The sequence below is a fragment of the Amphibalanus amphitrite genome, unplaced genomic scaffold (assembly GCF_019059575.1).
Source record: "Amphibalanus amphitrite isolate SeventyFive unplaced genomic scaffold, NRLGWU_Aamphi_draft 000490F_arrow, whole genome shotgun sequence".
In the NCBI taxonomy this organism is placed as follows: domain Eukaryota; kingdom Metazoa; phylum Arthropoda; class Thecostraca; order Balanomorpha; family Balanidae; genus Amphibalanus; species Amphibalanus amphitrite.
Window position 1 is genome coordinate 121,962 of NW_024881984.1, and position 20,634 is coordinate 142,595.

General features: G+C 48.7%; 3 protein-coding genes across 7 annotated transcripts in view; 2 read left to right on the forward strand and 1 right to left on the reverse strand.

Annotated features, from left to right (window-relative positions):
- Nucleotides 1-400: 400 nt before the first annotated feature.
- Nucleotides 401-10,115, forward strand: LOC122392539 (syntaxin-12-like). Of its 5 annotated transcripts, none has more exons than XM_043387503.1 (8): nt 455-565; nt 4,297-4,425; nt 4,767-4,879; nt 5,089-5,158; nt 5,718-6,096; nt 6,363-6,518; nt 7,980-8,077; nt 8,860-10,115. In XM_043387503.1, exons 2-7 carry the CDS (start codon nt 4,325-4,327, stop codon nt 8,070-8,072), a joined length of 912 nt encoding a protein of 303 aa, XP_043243438.1. In that variant the 5' UTR covers nt 455-565; nt 4,297-4,324; the 3' UTR covers nt 8,073-8,077; nt 8,860-10,115. The 5 variants fall into 5 exon arrangements, with proteins under 5 accessions (XP_043243442.1, XP_043243441.1, XP_043243438.1 ...); XM_043387504.1 differs by having other exon boundaries at nt 460-514; XM_043387507.1 differs by lacking the exon at nt 4,297-4,425 and having other exon boundaries at nt 401-514.
- On the forward strand, nt 2,259-3,934 carry LOC122392540 (cAMP-dependent protein kinase type II regulatory subunit-like). The gene has a single exon (XM_043387508.1). It carries the CDS (start codon nt 2,584-2,586, stop codon nt 3,589-3,591), a length of 1,008 nt encoding a protein of 335 aa, XP_043243443.1. The 5' UTR covers nt 2,259-2,583; the 3' UTR covers nt 3,592-3,934.
- Nucleotides 10,116-10,429: 314 nt separating the features above from the next.
- LOC122392538 (endothelin-converting enzyme homolog) overlaps nt 10,430-20,634 on the reverse strand; it is a 32,043-nt gene continuing 21,838 nt past the window's right edge. Inside the window, exons 7-15 of the mRNA XM_043387501.1 lie at nt 20,193-20,363; nt 19,649-19,800; nt 17,206-17,428; nt 16,864-16,987; nt 16,559-16,715; nt 16,155-16,333; nt 13,400-13,546; nt 12,976-13,115; nt 10,430-12,688 (exon numbers count right to left, since the gene is read on the reverse strand). Of these exons, the coding sequence (XP_043243436.1) occupies nt 12,512-12,688; nt 12,976-13,115; nt 13,400-13,546; nt 16,155-16,333; nt 16,559-16,715; nt 16,864-16,987; nt 17,206-17,428; nt 19,649-19,800; nt 20,193-20,363 (1,470 nt within the window). The 3' untranslated portion in view covers nt 10,430-12,511. The remainder of the gene's footprint in view (nt 12,689-12,975; nt 13,116-13,399; nt 13,547-16,154; nt 16,334-16,558; nt 16,716-16,863; nt 16,988-17,205; nt 17,429-19,648; nt 19,801-20,192; nt 20,364-20,634) is intronic.

Sequence of the window (20,634 nt, forward strand, 5' to 3'; positions counted from 1 at the left end):
CTGCGACAGAGTGAACCGGTTTCGGGTTTGTAGCAGAGCTGAGGGCGGATAACTTTTCAATCCGTTTGGTTTGCTCCTTCCACTTGAATGTTGTTTCCACAGGAAATGGTTCGAAAATACTTTTGAAATTGTTGCTGATGTTTGGGTCATGGGTGAGTATAAACACGCGACGCAACTGGGCACATTGTGCCCGACTGCTCTACCGATGTTTAGTAAGCATAGAAACAAAATAAAGGCTATAAGTATGTGATTGCTCATTTTTATGTAGGGTATTAGATGCTTTACAAGACCTCTATTCCAAATAATGCTAAATAAATATATATGAGTCAGAATGAACGGATAGACGGTACATACCCATTGCCCGTAGGACACAATGCGAACAAAACTGCAATTGTAAGCCAATGACGTAATTTCAGCTCTTTGCGCAGCTAAAGTTTTTTTTCGGTTGTGGTTTATTCATAAGCGCAACCTTGAGTGGCTTGTGCTCCGTGTTGTCGGGTGATCGGAGTCGCAGGTATTTATGCTCCCAGTGGTTCCGGAAATTCTCTTGTGAAGCTAAGTAAATGTACGTGAAGGACCTGAACTGAAAGTGAAACGTTTCAATAATTTTCATCAGCGTTCATATGGTGCAAAATTCCGTGTTTTCTAAGTATGTCTTTGGTGAGGCGTATGTGGCGCAAAGTCGTATGTTGTTAATTCATTGTATTATATCATCAACTATATGTGTATTTTACAATTATACTGCTTAAGAATTTGTCATGTTTATTTTAGGATTTCTGCCCTGTCAGTAATTAGTAGCCAGACATGCCAGACTATAGATGGATTGTGGGTACCCTTTGCTACTAAACTGACACTGTCTCTACCAATTTTGTCTCCAGAGTCATGCTCAGTTATTCTGTGCCAACTGCCAGACTGGCAGTAGTTGTACCTACCCTGTGTGAAATTCTGAGTTTTGTAACTACAAATGCTGTGCTTACTGCTTAGGCATATTTTGAATGGCTGATTAGGGCATAATTGGCCTTATTATGGCATTCACGGTCAGGAAAGACTTCTTGGAGTGAGGCAGAGATCAGGGCAGCTTTTGTAGGAGCAAGTTCAAGGCATAAAAATATTGAAAGTTCTGCATTGTTTTTTTGCATCAGGTCAATTTCAAATTCTATTTAAAAGCACTTATGAGATTACATTAACTGTGAAAACTTTTGTATAGAAATGACCATTTAAATATTGCATGAAGTGGTGACATTTCTGTTAGCTACTATCAGCAATCTGGAGTACTTTTTTGGCATCAGGTTCTCTTGATACTTCCCAGACCAATCAGAAAAAGCTTGCCTGATATTCATGGGCTTACATTTTAGTGATGTGTCCCAATCTGGGTCCTGGGACTTGGGAGTCAAAGTGTTTCATCTACCTTGCAGCAATTTGTGCAGTTCCATTTCAGTCTAAGACCACATTGTAATGTAATTGGCCTAGTTTGTAAATAATTACCATTTATGAAAGTAGCCACTATTATTCCTGTCATATTATTCAATTTATGACTTATTTATTGACAGTGATGCAGGGGAAAAGGTTTGCTGGTGGGTCCTCACTCCCACTTGGAGCCATCACCATGGTAACATGGGGCAGTTTAGGTCCCCAACTGTGTCGTCATCATCAAATGTGGCAATTGGTTTAACATGAACACTGTTTTGTTTAAAAGGCATTGTTGATGAAGGTGTATTCTATTGTAAAATTGTCTTAGTCTTATCACAGTAACTGACATAAATGTTTGTTCAGGTAGGATATCGATGTGTGGGATTTTCACCCTATACATGATACATTTAAGACATCATCTAAGCTGCCTAGAGGTCAACTGCCCCATTTGGGCAGGATTCTCTTATTCTGGCTGTCCCAAACACCTCATCAAGCTATCTGCCACATTTTTTAGATAGGGTTCTGTGGACTGTGGTAGTGCCACGATTTTGACCTGCTGGTGCTACCTAGCTTCTCATTGCTAAAAAGTTATGTGGATTGTGTGATGTGTTGCTCGCCATTAAGTGGCTGAGAGATTCTAACAAAGACTTTCATGTTTGGTAGATATGGCAGTCTGTATATAACATGGCAGTCATATAACAACACTGTGTTGTTATATGAATCAGGCACAAAACATTGAAGACGAAAAACGGCAGCTGTTGTCAGCTCATTTGTAGAGAATCAGAAGCTTGTAGGTACCTACTCAAGCTTGGCTTGTGCTATGATTATTAAATGTGGATTTTTTTCATTTACATTAGACCAAGGCCACATTAGATCATACCTATTTTAGAGTTCATTTTGCTAGGTTGCTACAATTTCTTTTTAACATTGAATTGTATTGAATTGAAATAAGTGTTTCATATATTTCAATTTTGAGCCTAATCAGAATTAGCTATGCATAATCAGGACTATTTTGCAACTAGTTTTGCTCATGAATACTCAGAATGACCAGTGTAATTAAATAAAGTTCATTTAACATGTTGAATGTTATACCTGTATTGAGCGTATATGTGGTTGTGTCATTGGTAAAATATCAAGAAAATGGAAGGATACCAATCATTTCTACATATTTGAATGTTTTGCCTGGACAAGTGTTTGCAGTCAATCAGAAGAAAACTAGGAATGCAACCAACTCGGCCACGTGGTGTTCCTTCGAGTACCGCCGGCGGTCGGAGAAAGTCAGTGTTCGCAGAAGCCTATAATCCCGAGGATGATGACGATGACGATACCCAAAAGGTGATGCACCCCAAGTCCGACATCCAGCGGGCGCGGCTGGCAGCGGCAGTCAAAAACATCTTCCTGTTTCGCTCACTGGACGTGTTCCAGATGCAGGAAGTGCTGGACGCGATGTTTGAGCGGAAGGTGACGCCCGGAGAAAGTGTCATCGAACAGGGCGACGATGGCGACAACTTTTACGTCATCGAGAGTGGTCAGTACAGCATTTACGTGCAGCCCGACGGCGCGGCGGCTCCCAAGAAGGTCGGCGGCTACGATTCGAGCGGCAGTTTCGGGGAGCTGGCACTGATGTATAACATGCCCCGGGCTGCCACTATCCAGGCTGACACAAATGGTTCGCTGTGGGCGATGGACCGACAAACTTTCAGGCGAATCATACTCAAAAACGCCTTCAAGAAGCGAAAAATGTACGAGAAGCTGCTAGAATCGGTACCAATGCTGAAAACACTTGAGCCGTACGAGCGGATGAACTTGGCCGACGCTCTGGTACCCCAGACGTTCAACAACGGTGAGATCATCATCGAGCAGGGCGACGATGCCGACGGCATGTACTTCGTCGAGGAGGGTACCGTGCGCATCATGCGCGCCGAGCACAACCAGGAGGAGCGTCAGGTGAGCACAGTGACCAAAGGCGGCTACCTGGGTGAGCTGGCTCTGCTGACCAACCGGCCGCGCGCCGCCTCCGCTTACGCTGTCGGAGAAGTGCGGCTCGCCTTCCTCGACCGCGAGGCGTTCGAGCGGCTGCTCGGACCCTGCATGGACGTGATGAAGCGAGAGATGCAACAGTACGAGCAGGAGCTGCGGAAGGTGTTCGGGACGGATGTCCACATCGATGATCTTAAATAGCTCCCCTATCGCTGGGGACTGGAGCAGAAGATCAATAAGAGAGCGAATCCCAGGCGGCGTCAGCCACTGCTCGAGGGCCCAGCACGTGATCTTTGACGAGCGAACTGAGAGGGCCAAGCTACATACATGTTCGTTTATTATGAACGTCATTTACTTGAGCCGATGACTTCTGAACTCGACTCTGCAGTGGCTCGTAGAAACGCTGCCCCGGCAGAAGCAATAGCGTCAAGAGCGCGGCTGAGCAGTTCTGAACGATATTACTTTGACGGCGCGACCACCGAACAGCTTCATACCACTGTGTATTTGAGGCGCATTTACCATAATAAATTTGTTTTTCATTCAATACATTTGTCTTGGAGCGCCAGCGTGCACTGCACAAGACACGCAAACAAATGTATGGTTTGTCAGCAGCGCTTAACTGATTTTTTTTCTGTCGCAGTGCCCTGCAAAGACAATCGCCAGTTTTTGGGCCAGTTGTTGTTTGACGTCGCTTCCCCTAAGATTGGGTGCGCTATATGCGCCAACAGTTGGCTTGTGGCGTACCAGTCATAGCCAGTTGCTGGGCTGCCGCTGCCCGCTGGCCAGCTGCCGCTATGCAGGAAATCTGCTGCTGGTTTGATAATGATGAAGGGCAGTCACATCCCAAGAGCAGTTTGCAGCATGTCTGTCACCCATTACTTACATCCTGCTCATGTTCCTATTCAGCTGCACCAGATGAAGACGTCCTGCAGTCATGCCTTCTGATCCTGGCTCGCCCAAGTCCCATTTCCCGCTCCTGGGTGCCAGGGACCGAGCATCGCTGGCCCATCCTGTCTCCTGGAGAGATCCCGTCAGGTACTTTTCAGCAGCACGGGACTTTGGGTACGGGCGCAGAAGGGCTGGTGAAAACAATTTCATTTTGTCTAAATGCCAGTGCTTTTTTTCGGCTACTTTGTGGTTGCTCTAAAGCACATTGCCTTGCAAAGCTGACCCTTTTCTCAAGGGACCTATTTGGAAGTAAAATACCCAAGTATGTATTTTAAACATGGAGAGGAATTTATACAAGCTTGGCTGAGTAGATTGTTAGAAGTTGCATGATATCGACATGCTTTGAAAGGAAAGCGTGCAAATTTAATAAGTCATGCACGGGTCGATCATCATACACCATACTGAGTGAGTTGTCTCGTTTGTTTCAGGGATCCATCAGTCACCATGGACGCCTACCAGAACGGCGAGGGGGCCAAGGAAGCCGAGTTCCAGCGCATCGCACAGAACATATCAACCAACATCCAGAAAATCTCACAAAATGGTATGTTTTTCATATTTTATTAGAATTAGGTTAATTTCCTAATTCATTAGCCAACTTATTAAACACAACAGTGTCTCTTTGCAGTGCTGCCCTTTTCTGGCTGTGCAGCTATCTTTCGTGCGCGGTATTGTGCGTAATATTTCCGATGGTGTACCATTGTGTTGCATCATCTTGAATACTGCGTAACGTCATTTCTGCGTGTTCGGCAGTGTCGTCGATGCAGCGGATGGTGCGTCAGCTGGGGACGCCGCAGGACACGGCCGACCTGCGCGCTCAGCTGTGAGTACCCACGCACCGCGCGGCCTCTGACGTCACCCAGACGGGCCACCTGGGGCGGTGACGTCACACCCACCCGATAGTGCGGTCACACTGATTGAGACGGTGGGGTGGGACGGCGGAGACGCTGAAATAAGCAACAAAATTCTTAGGGGTGGAGTAAAGGGTGGCTGAATGAAACGGGAAAATCGTAAAAGAAAAAACTAAATAGAGTAAATAGGCATATACCGAGATTCGCTGGAACAAAATGATGACTATGACATGATAATGAGACGATGTTTGGGTGGGAGGGGGGGGGGGGGGGGTTGGATGCAAACAATATCTAATGAAGGATGAAAAGGCCTGCGTTCATTACTCATACCTATGCTGATTGGATATTTTATGGGCAAGTGTATTGTTTCTCGCTACCTGCAGTAAGTGCATATCCCGTGCTCAACCGTGTCACGCTACTTAATTTGGGGAAAAATTGGTCTTAGTATCAGCATCCCCTATTCCCCAGTTGTTGTTCTGCCCGGCATTGTTAAGTGGTATTCTAACTCCCTACCACCTCTTGTACCGACAGCCACCAGATCCAGCACTACACCAACCAGCTGGCCAAGGACACGCACCGCAGCCGCAAGGACCTGGACCTGCTGCCGGCGCCGCTGTCGCCGTCCACACAGCGTCAGTGGAAGCTGCAGCGAGAGCGGCTCACCAACGACTTCACCACGGCGCTGAGCAGCTTCCAGAACGTGCAGCGCCAGGCGGCAGAGCAGGAGCGCGAGGAGGTGAAGCGCGCGCGTGCCGAGAGCGGCACCGGCTTCTTCACAGAGTCGGAGGGTGGCCGGCACGACCCGCTGGTCCAGCTGGGCGGCCACCAGAGCCAGACGCAGGCGGTGATGGAGGAGGAGGAGCGGATGCAGGAGCTCCGCGAGCGGGAGACGGCCGTCCGACAGCTGGAGGTGAGAGCGGCGCGACGGGGGGAGTCTGGTGAGGGAGCTGGGGGAGAGTTTGTGTGGACATGGCGACACCGGTTACATGACGGATGATGTACTGAATGTTTTTACTGTCGTGTTTTGGGGTTGTTATGTGGAACTTGAACTTTTGCTGTGAAATGTAGAATTGTGTTCAGCAACCATTCAGTGTTCATCTGATGGGTTTTTACATGAGCATTCTTAATGTCCCTAAATGCTGAGTCTGACCGCTCTTCTATCTCGCATCATCGCAGTCGGACATCATGGACGTAAACCAGATCTTCAAGGACCTGGCCACCATGGTGCACGAGCAGGGCGAGGTCATTGACTCGATCGAGGCTAATGTGGAGAGTACCCACATGAACGTGGGCCAGGGCGTGCAGCAGCTGGCCAAGGCCTCCGACTACCAGGTGAGTGGACGGCCGCCTCGGTGTCTGCCCCTCCCGATCTTCCGTCTCTTGTGCTCTCTTTAGTACCTCGGTGGCCAGTTAATAAATTTATGTGCTCACTGCTCAAAACGGTGTGGGTAACTGGTAAGACGTTGGATGGATTCACGAGGGTGGCTATAAACTCGCGAAAATTTACTTGGGGTGTAAACTTATGCGGCAACCAAGATAAGATGGGTTCCTCCGTTCATGTTGTCAGTGTTGTATCTGTGGATGTTTAGACCTGTCGTAGCTCTGAGCACCAGCGTAGCTAACTCCGTACACTGCCGCTGTTCCTCTTAGATACCAGTAGGTATGAATGTCCATTGTGTTAGCGGTTAATAGTTCCGGCTCCTTTTTAACTGGTATTTTTTATTCAGTTCAGTCATGGTATCTCGTTTGTTTTAGATGTATACCAATGAGTTTCCCTTCTATTGAAGAGCTCTTCCGTTCTGATCACCCCGCAATACTTATTTCATTCTGTTGGACATTTTGTTCTAGCCTTTTCCCATCCTTAGACGGTCATGTGTTCATAGCTTAGAATTCGATCAATGCCACCGGTCCTTTTATTTTGTATTATTTCGCCTTTCTATTCCATTTGCAATTGCGCCGTGAAATCATGAGCCATTTAGTTGCCGCAAATAGGATGTGCCATCCGAAGTTCCCACGAATCTACGAACGCGTCGGCTTATTTACGACTTGTTTGAATCTATTCTTACTATTTTTAACGCCGATTTTTTTGCGATAACTCCATCTAAAGCACATCTACCACTTCATTTAGTCCGTGGACGGCCTCTCTTCGTTCGTAGGTTCGCGGCAGCGGCTCTACCCTTCCCCATGGACCCTCCGTCGGATGCATGGCTTGTTGACTCTCAATGGCCGGTATCTGTGCGGGCGTTGATCTGTTGTGACTGTGTGGGAAGAGGGCCTCCGAATGCCCTCCCCCGCCGGGGAGCCGCGCTGCCTCGGAATGATGTATGGATGGCCGTAGTCAGTGGGCAGCGCTGCTAGCTGTGTGTGAATCGGTGTTGCAGCTGTCGCAATCCTTCCTGTTTATATCCCATCCGACCGGCTTTGGTAGTTTTGGGTCCTGAACGGTTCATTTGTTTGTTTCAATCTTCCACACGATTTATTATGTGTTCAATATCTGTTCTGTTATTTGTTGGGATCATTTTATGAACTATGTTTTACAGGATATTTAAAGGTTATTATTATTGTTTTCTCTTAGGATTTATGTTTTTCTTAAACGTTAAGCAACTATCCAGCCTTCATCTTCAATTCATTGCTTTGGACTTGCATCATATCTTAGTTATTGCTATTTTGTTGTCACTTTAAGACTTGAACATCCGTACTGTCTATCGCGTAGATTCTTGATTTGATTTACCATGAGTTGCTATGTGCGACTTTCATCTCTGACATTGACTTTTCTTTCCTGCCGACGCATAGAACAAAGCTCGTAGGAAGAAGTTTTGCCTGTTTGTGTTCTTGGTGATCGTTCTCATCATTGTTATCTCCGTCATTGCCTACGAGTCGTCTTAAATCGGGTAAGTACAAAGTCCTACTTCCTAAAACAGCGGTATCTCTGTGTGCCAATGTGCAGTTTTTCATTTTGTTGGATAATTTGGTAACGTTTGCTTTCAGCGCTTGCGACAGTATAGTTACTTAGTTGTCTAGTTCGAAAGGAACCAGTTTCACAGCCGCATTTTAACTGCGCTTAGCTGTTTTGAACGATAGCAGCTGTCACTTCCTAGATATATCTGCGGACTTTGGTCTATTTCTGTGCTATCCAGGGACGCGTTATCTTGGCACTATCTTGTTTATGAAAACAGCCCTTTTGGCATGCTCGGCTAGCTCAGGGGTCGGCAACCTCCGTTCCATAGCGGACCAGATCAGGCAGCGATTGTTGAGACATTCGTTCGGGCCGCTAACCGGTTTCTGCAAGCTTCATGAGATCCGCACCCAAAAAGGTTGCCAACCTCTGAGTTAGCCCAATATGCTCTTTATATTATCAGCTAAAATTAATTTAGCACGCTTTAACAGCAAGATGGATTCTGTCGCTACGTCATGTATAACGAACCTGAATTTCCTCATGCCAATGTCCTTCTCAACCATTAATTTTCTGCTTCTCAAATTTCAACCATGGCGATACTATTTGCTTATCGGCGTCATAGAAATGGGCCCAGTGACGTGTACAGTTGTTTTATTCATTATCCTCACTGTATGTGATTTCCACCACCATCTTCAAATAATCAAAGTGTCTCTCGCACCCTCTCGCTTTCCTGTCATCTCCGTCTCGTGTTTCCACTGACGCCTGTCGGACCGACAGAGCTGGACCCGCAAGCAGACGGTGACTCTGCTGGCCGTGTTCCTGTTCACGGCGCTCGTGATCGGCCTGATTCTGCGCGCCCGCTGGCGGCACTGAGCGCCCCGCCGCGCTCCGTGACGCCCCGTCACGTGACTCGCGTGACTGACGGCGTCACGCCCGGCCGACCGCCATCGGCAGCTGCCGCTAACCACAGTGGCGGCGGAAGATTGTAACGCACCAGCGGGCGCCCTGGCGAGGAAGAATCATTGCAGAAATTTACGTCGCCGGTGGACGGCGACCGGAGAGGTTTTCCGAGAGACAGAAGCCGCGTTAGCTGCCCTGTTTAGCGTTCTGGGCGGCAGTGACAGTGTGCTGGCGGCACACCCAGCCGCGCCAGTCGACGTCGTAGAGCTTGGTGTGGGGCGTGAGACCACGGACCCGACTAGTAGCCGTCGTGGCGCGATATGTTTACCCCTGTATCGTGGCCGGGTGGGCGCTGAGACAGAGCCCCGCGCGACTCCCGAGTGGATCCAGTAAGCCAAGGTAGCGCTCAGCCGCGGCGATCAATTGCGGGTGGGATGATCCGCGCTCGGAGGCGCCGATCGAACCGACCCCCGGCGGCTGGAGCGCTGGCTGCGTGTTGTGTATATCGCGGGACCGCGAGACAGCGGTGAGTAACGCTGCGGAATGTATTCGCTGTATATTCAGGCTGGTCACCTGCGGCCCTCCGCGACCGGCGGCTCTTGAGAACAAGTTAGGTTCGCTGTGATATCCGGCAAACGGCCGGGGACGGGCGCCGCCGCCGGAACGTTTGTGTTGCCGCTTCTCTGCAGCGAGCCCTATCCCTCCCTTATCTGGGTATTTTGGTTTACTGAGGTGTTATCTTGGTTCGGCTTGCACGCTCGGCAGCAGTTGATGCGGACATGAACTGAGCCCATGTTTATGGCGCCGTCTCATTTGCGTCTTTGGGGAGGACAGAACACAACTGTACGGGATTGCACGGTACGAATAATGACCGCGTGCATGGGGCCACTGGAGGTGCGGTAGGTGACACTGTGCGTCCAGATATATTCTATTTATTCATTGCCGTGTGTTGATTATATCTGCGTCGCGTTGTATTACATATATGCCTGTACCCACATACACACTCACTCGAGATGCATATGTTGATTGTACGCTAGCGCTCGCTGTTCTGTTTTAACCTACATTCGGTTTAGGCTTCCGAACAGCATTCGCGGTGAATTGTTGTCTAATAAACGATATAATTAGGTGATAAACTGATTGTTTGATGCTGATTTGGAGTGACTTGTCCACCAAGGTGGGCTGGTTTACTCAGCTCAGATCTAAACATCTGCTCAAAGTTTTCGTAAACCAGTGGCGCCACCTTGACCAACATTTTACCGACTCTGATTCACTGCAAGCCATTGTAATGCTCTATGAACCTGAGTCAATCTTATCCGAAACGTAGCACCGGTTTTATTGCACAATAGCCCTCGCATGTTGCTCTCAAGCGGATCTGGTATCAATGGTTCCTTCACAACGGACCCTCAGCCATGCCCATGTCACACCATTGCACCATTTAACAAACTGAAACCACAAAAATATATTTTCACGCACACGAATGTTTGCAGCCGTAAAACACAGAGTTGCGACTCGCAAAATATTACAACAGTACCATTGGACTCGAGGATATGCAACATGCGTATACAACGTCACCTCATAATAATTACACAGTGCTCATATCCGCTCTCAAGCGACCACATAATGATGCAAAACAGAATGATGTGTGCCATAAGCTGACGGTAGCTGTGAGACATACCTATTTAAAAGAAGGTAGCATAACAAAAAAAGGTCAAGGGGTGTGCCAGAGGCTCAAGCTCTGACTGAAAACAAAGCAATCACGTTTTCCAAAGTATTGGAAGGCTACAAGTTACAGCTAAGGCGCCTAATCTCATGATTGCTCCCTAGAATTTAAGCGTAGGTATGTTCCGAGCAAATAAATTTATACGTAACCTGCAAAAGCAAAAGCAACAATGCAAAGCGATTCCATCTCAGCGCATTTCCATGACTGTTTCAACAAAAATTTGTGGCAATTTTTTAGATTGAGGGATTGACCTGCTAAAAGTACTGTCCTCACAAAAAATGACGTGTTCCTTCATCACCTTGGGTTACGAATGCATGTCAAGACATGAAGTGTGCAATGAAATATAATTAGGTGTGCGACCCTGCATTTAGTCAATAAACAGGGCTATGCAGCCAGCTTTTGAAATGCTACGTATGACATTGAACGTATGAAACTGAAATGTTTGAAACGTAACCTTTCACATTTACCTTTTTGTATCTGACCTGTACCAATGCTGGCACAGCTTATCTACATAGGGATGACAAATCATAACGCTTCGCTCAAAACTAGGCTATACCTGCCCTATACCTTCTTGTCATAAATGACAAAAGGCATAACCTGCCACCAAAAAGCACCGCTTTCTTTTGGAGCTCCTAGCAAAGCACCTGAAACTAAACATTAAAAACGTCTGAACTCTAAAAGCATCCGACCAAGTGGGCACAATGCATGAAACGCCACAACGTTTACGTTCAATTTATAATTCACTGGTGATCGACCTCGTGAATTATCCCTAAACCATACCGATATATTTCGCAAGCATATCCACTGGGTGGGCGTTACGCGTATTTACACAAGCCTGAACGTCCAGCTTGTCGATTCCTCCCGCAAAGGAGGACCTACGTCAATGTCCAGTAAGATATTCGCTACACAACACGTATCGTCGGTTAACAAACGCTTACCAACAGGACTAGAATGACACCAGGGGCACCGGCGTGCGGTGCCCATCTAACAGCCTGCTCAGCTCGAACGGTCATCGACTTTGGTATCCACCGCGCTACACGAGCGCTCTAGTAAACAACCGCGGACGCGGATGTTGTTTCTACGGCCTCGCCGTGTGTCTAGACTGATAACAAAGAGAGCAGCTCGCGATGGTGGCGAGAACTTTCTACAAACACCGCCGGAATGGGCGCTGGGTTGAGACTAGCATCGGTGGCGCTGCTGCCGGCGTCATATACACGAGGTGTCATACACAAACACACACACACACGCCCAGTGTTTGGCATCGAGCATCCGCGTCCCCTCATACACGACCTTGTGAGAAACCCAGTGGGTATGTTTCGCTCATCGAACCCGTGTCCGAAGTTCCCATCGTGGATTTTAGGGTAGTTCCTGGACCACACACCTTTACATTTTGGAGATGGTATGTTGGGATTTGTGCCCGGGGATGGACGCTTTTGGATTCTGAGGCCTCCGATGGTGAACCATCGTTTCAGTTAGTGAAGATTGAACTTTGAAGACCACCTGATGATCGTCCAGCCCTCATTCCAATACAGGCCGCTACCAAAGCCCACTACACAAGAAACACTCGCACCTAGATTCATCCATACCCTGGCATTGGACCTCCCTACGCACGTACAGCCCCTACCACAGCTCAGGAAGCAGCTGCGCATTTTATCGTTCCTCATGCCGCTGGGACTATCCCATCCTCTCGTCCGAAGCTACTTTGCTCCCGCCTACCCTACGGCGTTGCGCCTTCCACTCGCATGGCATGACCATCCCTGCCTCTTGGCCGTCACTCTCCGACGCTAGCCGTACCTCCTTCCTGGCCGCTCACCAGACCTGGCACTTGCTGTTCGGGTTCATGTTCGACCCGAGCGGGCAGCGGTACTCTCGGGCGAAGTCCTCAGAGTTTGAGAGCGTGCCGATGACGCGGTACCGGGCCGGCGCGTGGCCGTCGTTCAGGGCCGTGACCCGCTCCGCCTCCGGGGTCGCCGCCGAGCACCACACCTGAGGCAGCTCGGGCAGGTCAGCGTGGCGTGAAGTTGTGCCTAGATTGAATCTATCATCTGTACGAAACTGGGAGCGGTAGGCATATCAGCTCCAATCCACTTGCTGGACGGGGCCTTCCATCTCGTCCTTTCGATAACTATGAATATATGAACCTTTACGTCGTTTCTTTATCAAACTGACAGTCACAAACTGACAGTCACAGCACGGATCGTTGTTTATCTAATCGGCGAAGCTTCGAACAACATCAATTCAGCTGGCCTGTATGAGACCTGTTAGAATCTGACCTGTGAGAAGCTGAGGAAGAAGAGCTGCGAGTGCGTGAGGTTGACGCCGGGCAGTGGCACCTCCTCTCCGTGGGCCTTGCGGTACAGCCGGTACGCGTCAAACGACGCCTTCAAACCGCCGTTGTCCGCGATGTTTTCACCTGCGGAAGAGCGGCGAGTTCATTTGTGCCGTTTGGTTTTACGTGAATGCAGGGAGGGAGATGACTGAGTGATAATCTTGCGTTCGCTTTATACGCATGGTTTTAGTGACCTGTTCGATGTAACGTACTATTTATCAATCAATGCAACAAATTATCTCGTTTGCGTACTAAGCATTAGAACATGCTATGAAACATATACTCGCTCTCATCAAGGTCCCAATCAACCACCACCTCCTTCTCATTACATTCCTCCTTTGACGCCTCAGAGAGTCGGTGCGGCTCACCTAGCGTCTGGCGTCCGTTGACCGTGAGGTTGCCGATCTTGTACTGCGAGTACTGCTCCACCATGCACTTGGTGCGCTCCTTGAAGCGGTTGATGGTCGCGTTGTTCCACCACTGGTTCATGTTGCCGTACTTGTCATACTCTCGACCTGCAGAGGACAATCGGAAGGCGTTCGAAGATAGTTGGGTCTTAACCCGCGCGGGGCTGGGGGGGGGTAAATTTTACCCCCCCTCGCGAATTTTTGCGATATCTCAGAAACGGCGGCGCGCAGCGCCGCCAAACTTTCAGTACCTTTTCTTACATCAATTTGACACGTTCCCTGAAAATTTGAGCGAAATCCGTCGGAAAATTTTTGAGAAATTGACGTTTTAGTGACGTCATGTTCGCCATTTTCGCCTCAAAAACGGCAAAAGTTCAAACGCCGCTAACATCTTCATTTTTAAAGGAATCAAGACGTAACAAAAAAGGTTATACGTAATTTTACTTTGTCTATCAAATGGCTATCTCGGTTTTTGAAAATTTTGGATTTTGGCCTAAATTTTTTCAAAAAACTGACTTTTTGGGGAAAATCATTATAAAATCCAAAATTTTGAGTCTATCGAAAAAACCGGAATATATGTCAGAGAAGTGGTCTATGTGCACCTACATACCAAATTTTAGAAGAATCGGTTCAAAAATGTGGGAGTTATTCAAAATTTTATGACGTCACGACACACAAAAATTTTTGAAAAATGACTTTTTTGGAAGTTCTAGAACTCGTACGGAAACAAAAATAGCACCATTCGATTTGCCGTGAAAAACTGCATCAGATAGACACCTTTTTAGGCCTTAACAACCAACTTCAAAATTTGACCTCACTTGACCTGACCTTGACCTGACCTCGACCTGAAATTCATCCAGAGGTGGTCCATATCACTTATTGAGTGTGCCTATTGAATTATATGAGTAAAATGACCCATAAAACATGTGTCGCACATGCCCTTTTCTATATTTTGTTTTTTGGTGACCTGACCTGACCTGACCTGACCTTGACCTTGACCTCTGAATGATATTGTATGCAACGAATATTGTCTTGGTAGCCTAAGAACACGTTTTGGGCGATCAGTCTCAGTCCATGACTCCATTCTTCGGCAACTACGGTGCAAGGCCGATACTGTAGAAACTTGCAATTTGTACCCTTGACCTGACCTTGACCTTGACCTCAAACTTTAAATTAAGTACATGTTTTTAGTAGTTCGTGATGAGAGCTTTCGATTGGCGTTTGAATTTTCCAAATCGGACCATTAGTTCGGGAGATAACAGGGGGGGGGGGTAAAATTTACCCCCCCCCCCAGCCCCGCGCGTTCGGCTGGAGACCCCAGCCCCGCGCGGGTTAAAGCACTGCAGGCACGCAATTTTCAAGTCATGATGTCAGAGGCCCGCTCTCCGTTGTGTGTTAACCCGCGCCCTGCTGGGGGGGAGTGTTTGAACACCCCCCCCCCTTGTGGTTTTTGCGAATATCTCAAAAACGGCGGCGCGGAGCGCCGCCGTTTTTGGTACACCTTATCATACATCAATTCTACACATGTTGTGAAAATTTCAGACCAAGGTCATTCAAGGTCAGGTCACCAGGTCACTTGAAGTGACCTCAGCTCATAAAAAGTTTCAATGTCTGTCATAGCTACACCGAGTGACCGATCGCTTTGAAACTTTCAGCGATTGCTAAGAGCAATAGCATGTACAAAATGTATATCTCAGAATTTTGATATCGATGACCTAAGGTCAGGTCAATTTTGCGACCTCCCCATTATAAGTCAATGGGAGAAAATTGAAATGCGCCTCTTTTGGACGAAAGACATTATAAACACTCCTAAACACCGAATTACAAGTGTTTTAGACACACTGAACAAGAAAATGGTGTCCGTGACCCTTGTTTATGCCCTGAGGTCATCTTAGGTCACGAATGGTATCTAACAGTTTTTCGCAAATAACTTTTGATAGAGGCATGCTAGAGCGATGAAAACGCCTTAGATGTGTTCAGATCGACGATACGGATCGACTGATATGCAACATGACCCTTTCCGGTCAGGTCATGACCTTGACCTGAGGTCAAATTTTCAAGTTGACCTTTCAAGGTCAAGTTATAGTTCATTCGATGCGTCTTGACGAGAGGAACACGATGCCGGTAAAAGTAAGCTCGTACATGGCTGGGGTCAAAAGTTATTGCAGAAAAACTGTTTCCGAAAAAATCGGCTATTTTTGCAGTTTTTGCCCCCTGCAGGCAAAACCGTTGACGTTAGGTCAAATCTGAGAGAATTACTCAGAAAGGGCGTTAATAGGGCTATCGAATGCGCTTTTCCGCGGCGCTGTAGCTCTATTGGTTCCCGAGTTATGCGTTGGCTTCTTGGAAATTTTCGACATTAGACCTGGAAATCGGCGAAATTTTGCCTTCAATGACCTCTGGTGACCTGACCTTTGACCTGACCAAAAATTGACCGAAGTGATTTCGTCATTATTTTTGACGCTCTTTCGAACGCCGCCTTCCGCGTATCGCTACGTGGCCCAGGAGCCGAGTTACAAGGGGGGGGGGGGGTGTTCAAACACCCCCCCCCCCCCCCCCCAGCAGGGCGTGGAAATCCAGGACCCCCAGCCGGGCGCGGGTTAAACAGCATTCCCATTCCCAGCCCAACAACAATTGTTTTGAGTACCCACAGCATAGACCCAATTGTTTTGAGTACCCACAACAAAGACGACCCACGCCTCCTTCCCCACCTCACCCTGGTCGTCAAAGGCGTGCGTCAGCTCGTGGCCCATGACGACGCCCATGGCTCCGAAGTTGAGCGACCTCGGGTACTGAGGGTCGTAGAAGGGCGCCTGAAGGATGCCCGCCGGGAACACGATCATGTTGTGTGACGCAGAGTAGTAGGCGTTCACCGAAGGCGGCGTCATGTCCCACCTGAGGTCATGGGAGGTCATCAGGTCATTACTGAACAGTGAACCATTAATATTAGGTAAGCATGATGAGCGCTCAGCTGTTTTATGAAAGCTGACAGTTGCTCGTTCAATATTTTGTTTAGTTTTCTTCGCATTTATACGAAAGAAGTGGCATGTTTGTTCGCGAGAAAAAGATAATGAATAATTGAGCTATAAAGTTTCAAGTGCAGACCTGGATGCCGCTTACCTTGTTTTATTTACGGGCTGTCCGTATTTCATTAGATTTTTTATCAGTGCAAACTTGCTGAACCGTATATTGTTCTCAAAGTATTCGTTTTCTTTGACCTCCAGCAGGGCGTACTTGTCATTCAGATAGTCAGAGTCCAATATTTCCGGTGGAAAACCTGTGGGCATCGACGAGATCCGTTTTAGTAGATCATAGATGTGAAATTTGCACAAATGATTGAACGCTTCTCATTGGTTGAAAAAGTCTTTGAAGTGCCTTTGATGACTAACCAACGGTTCCTACAGTAGTAGTAATGTGCGACTTACCCATCATCTTCGTTATGGCCTCTGCTTTATCCTCTGCCTTTCTCCTCGTCTCCTCATCCATCCAATGAAGCTTTTTGGTGTTTTCAATGAAAGCAGTACGCACGTCTTCAATCATCTCTTCTGCCTGCAGAGAGAAAAGAAGACGCTTGTAAGAAATTAAAGCAGCGTCGCAGCATGAATTTTTGTACTGGAAACTCCTAGGTCCTTTCACATGCAACGAAAAATGAAAATACCTTTCTGAGATCGGTGCTCTTAAAGGACATCTCCGTACCGAGGCAAATAAGTGCTCCATCTCATCAGCCGAGTTTACATCACGAAGCTCAGGTCTTGCATCTGACTTACCAGCTGCTTGGAGGCGCTTTTGAAGTTTTGTCGCACAAACATGGCGCCGGACGCGAAGCCGAGCACGGCGTTGGTGTCGTCGACGCAATAGTGCCAGGTCTCCTCGTCCTCGTCAGTGCCGACCAACGCCTTACGCAGCATCTTGTAGGCGTCGCGGAACGCCTTGCTGAGACAGCGCACCAGACCGCCGCCCGACTTGCTCATCATGTAGTTGTTGAGGATGCTGCCCCACAGACACGGAGAAGTAAACGTCAGCGGGGCTCAGAAAAGCTCATGAGGGTGTCGTGGAAGGGGGTTCAATTTCAGCTACGACATAAGCTCAGTGAGTGGCACCCGCTGTGGAGTGTGGGTTTAACGTTTAAAGTTACGTAAGTGGGAAGCTTTAGGAGTGTTACGCCTACAGTATCGCACGTCGACGGTCGAACCAAAGTCCTACATATAGGAATTTGGTTCGACATTATACACTCCACAGCGGAGTGTATAATGTTGATACACTCCGCTGTGTATCAACATTATACACAGCGGAGTAATAAATGCGACATATACACATGCGACATATACACATTCATCGGTGTACGAGGTGATAGGTGGTCATAGGTGATTCATAGGTGTACGATTCATAGGTGTACTCCCGTCCAGAAATTAAATCTCATGGACGCGTCCCCCTGGCCTCCGCAGCCGCGTTGGCACCAGGAGCGGATCCAGGAAAACTCCAAGGGGAAGATCATGAATCGAAGTAGTGCCCCTACCTATACCTTAAATTAAAACCTCAACTGAGTTCGGCCACTTAATTTTGGTGGTGCCCTATTTTCATTTTTTATTTATTTGTTTTTGCCCTGGCAGGCCTGTGGTGCCCCTGGCGGGCCTGTGGTGCCCCTGCTAGGCCGCAGGTGCCCCTGGCAGGTTTGTGGTGCCCCTGGAAGGACTGTGGTGCTCCTTACGAGCCTGAAGTGCCAGCGACAGGCCCATGGTGCCTCTGCGAGGCCGGTGGTGCCCCTGCGAGGCCGGTGGTGCCCCTGCGAGGCCGTGGTGCCCCTGCTAGGTCGCTGGTGCCCCTGGGCCCTGACAGGACTGTGGTGCTCCTGACATGCCTGAAGTGTCCCTGACAGGAACGTGATGCCACTGACAGTCCCAAGGTGCCCCTGCGAGGCCAGTGGGTGCCCCTGGCAAGCCTGTGGTGCCCCTGGCAGGTCTGTGGTGTCCCTGGCAGACCTGTAGTGCCCCTGCTAGGCTTCTGGTGCCCCTGACAGGCCTGTGGTGCTCCTGAAAGGACTGTGGTGCCCCTGGGCCCTGACAAGCCTGAGGTGCCCCTGACAGGCCCAAGGTGCCCCTGCGAGGCCGGTGGTGCCCCTGGAAGGGCCTTTGGTGCCCCTGGGAGACCTGTGGTGCCCCTGACAGGTCTGTGGTGCCCCTGGCAGACCAGTGGTGCTCTTGCTAGGCCGATGGTGCTCCTGACAGGCCGGTGGTGCCCCGTCAGGTCTGTGGTGCCCCTGATAGGTCGGTGGTGCCCCTGGTAGGCCTGTGGTGCCCCCGGGCCCCAAGGGGGCATGACCCATGTGACCCCACCTTGGATCCGCCACTGGTTGGCACCCATGCGAATTCCAGAAGCACCCAAAAACATTTTTTATTACGAGCGAGCGTGAAACGTGAGAAGTGAAAAGTCGGCAAAAGGTGTGTGTGTGGGGGGGGGGACATTTAACATTGCTGGCCCCCATTCGAAAGTGGGGGACCATTGCCCCCTGCCCCCTGTTCTTACGCCTATGCCAGTAACCGATCAACTAATGCAAGGCCGCCTAACATAAATTGTTAGTTTATGCCGTTTACGCATTCTGCTGCGCCAGTATTGTCTCTCTTTGCAACGTGCGCTGCCCCTAAGCTGCCACTTATTGCTTCTGACAAAGCTACCTTTCATTGGGTGGAGGAAAATTGCACTCAATAACGATGAAGCACAAATGGAAATCTTCATGGAAGGGCAGGCCAAAGAACCTTCAAGTTTGTTCTTCGGGGTGATACCTACAAATACATTAAAAAGTTCGGCAAAAAGTGGGGGGGGGGGCAGTTAACATTACTGCCCCCCCCCCACTATGAAAAGTGGGGGGCCACCGCCCCCCCCCGTCCCCCCCGTTCCTACACCTATGTACACATTGGCTTCTACATTATACATACGTAGATACTCTCAGTGAGTATGCTATCGTTCGTCTGGGGCCTAGGCAATAGGCATCAAAGAGTGAATGGATATTTTGTTATAAGGCGATTAAAAGCTGCTCAAGCGCACTGACCGCTGACGCTGGGTGCCTTTCTTGAAACTTATATGTCAACAGCTTCTTCTCCTGAATTCAGGGTGTCAAATGTCGCCACATGAAAGACTTAAGAGTCGATGTGTGTTTTGAATAGGCTGCGCGTAGGCGTCAATGACACTCAAACCTGTGTATAGGGTGCTCACACTTTTCCTCGCAGCGTTGACAAGTACTTCTCCTTGAGTAAGTCGCACAGCTTGGAGAGGTACTCGGGTGCGTACACGACCACTTGAAGGTTGTGAGGTAGTGTCACATTCACCTGGCTGAAGGCGTCTTGGAAGAAAACAAACCAGTCCACCTGAGGAAAAGATCGATACATGTAGGAGTGCATATTGGATGCTTAAATGCAAAGAGCTAATTGTTAAGCTAAATTGAGCACATAAACACGATGTGCAATATAAAGCTCTTTTAACTTTCAACACCGACTCACCGACCATACAAAATACAAAGGACTTCTTATTACGTAGTGCACGTCGCTCCAGTCCTACTCTCAAAGCACCATCGACCATGACTACGTCAGCAGCCATTGGCGCCCGGATCCGCTCAAGCTCATTGAAAGCGCGCCTGTATATCGGACGCCTCCCGGTTCCCATCTCCCAAGCCCTCGCTTCTCCCCTCCCCCGGCCTCCAACAGCGGTAACACATCATCACATCCATACATCACGGTGGCCGGTGTCGGCTGCCGCTCACCAGCGGCGCCGTCTCCTGCAGTTCGGCAATGGTCATCTTGTGATAGATGGCCTCCTCGTCGCGACGCTCATCGGACGGCGTTATGATCTCGGCCAGCTCCGTCTCCAGACGGATGACGTCATTGGCCTGACGCCGCACCTCCTCCTCGTTACCACCCAGCAGCACGGCAACCTGTGAACGACGTGTGACGCTTTGTTTCTGCGAGTGTGAAAATGACGTCATTGGTCAAACAAAACAACTCGTAGCTCGTCGCTGCTCTCCAGTGTGACCACCTGTGAACGATGCGTGTCTGTTTATTTCTGGGAGGATACAAGTGACGTCATCGGTCTTATGAGTCACTTCACGGATGTTATACTTCGCCAAGAGAAAAATAATCATTCTGATTCCTATGTTTTCCAATTATAATCACTGTTAGGGTCTCCGAGAAACATTTCCAACCAAG

Coding starts and splice junctions, on each gene's coding strand:
- LOC122392540 (XM_043387508.1), top strand. CDS start 2,584: ATGTTTTGCCTGGACAAGTGTTTGCAGTCAATCAGAAGAAAACTAGGA.
- LOC122392539 (XM_043387503.1), top strand. CDS start 4,325: ATGCCTTCTGATCCTGGCTCGCCCAAGTCCCATTTCCCGCTCCTGGGT. Junction 4,880..5,088: donor CCAGAAAATCTCACAAAATG/GTATGTTTTTCA, acceptor CGTGTTCGGCAG/TGTCGTCGATGCAGCGGATG. Junction 5,159..5,717: donor GCCGACCTGCGCGCTCAGCT/GTGAGTACCCAC, acceptor TTGTACCGACAG/CCACCAGATCCAGCACTACA.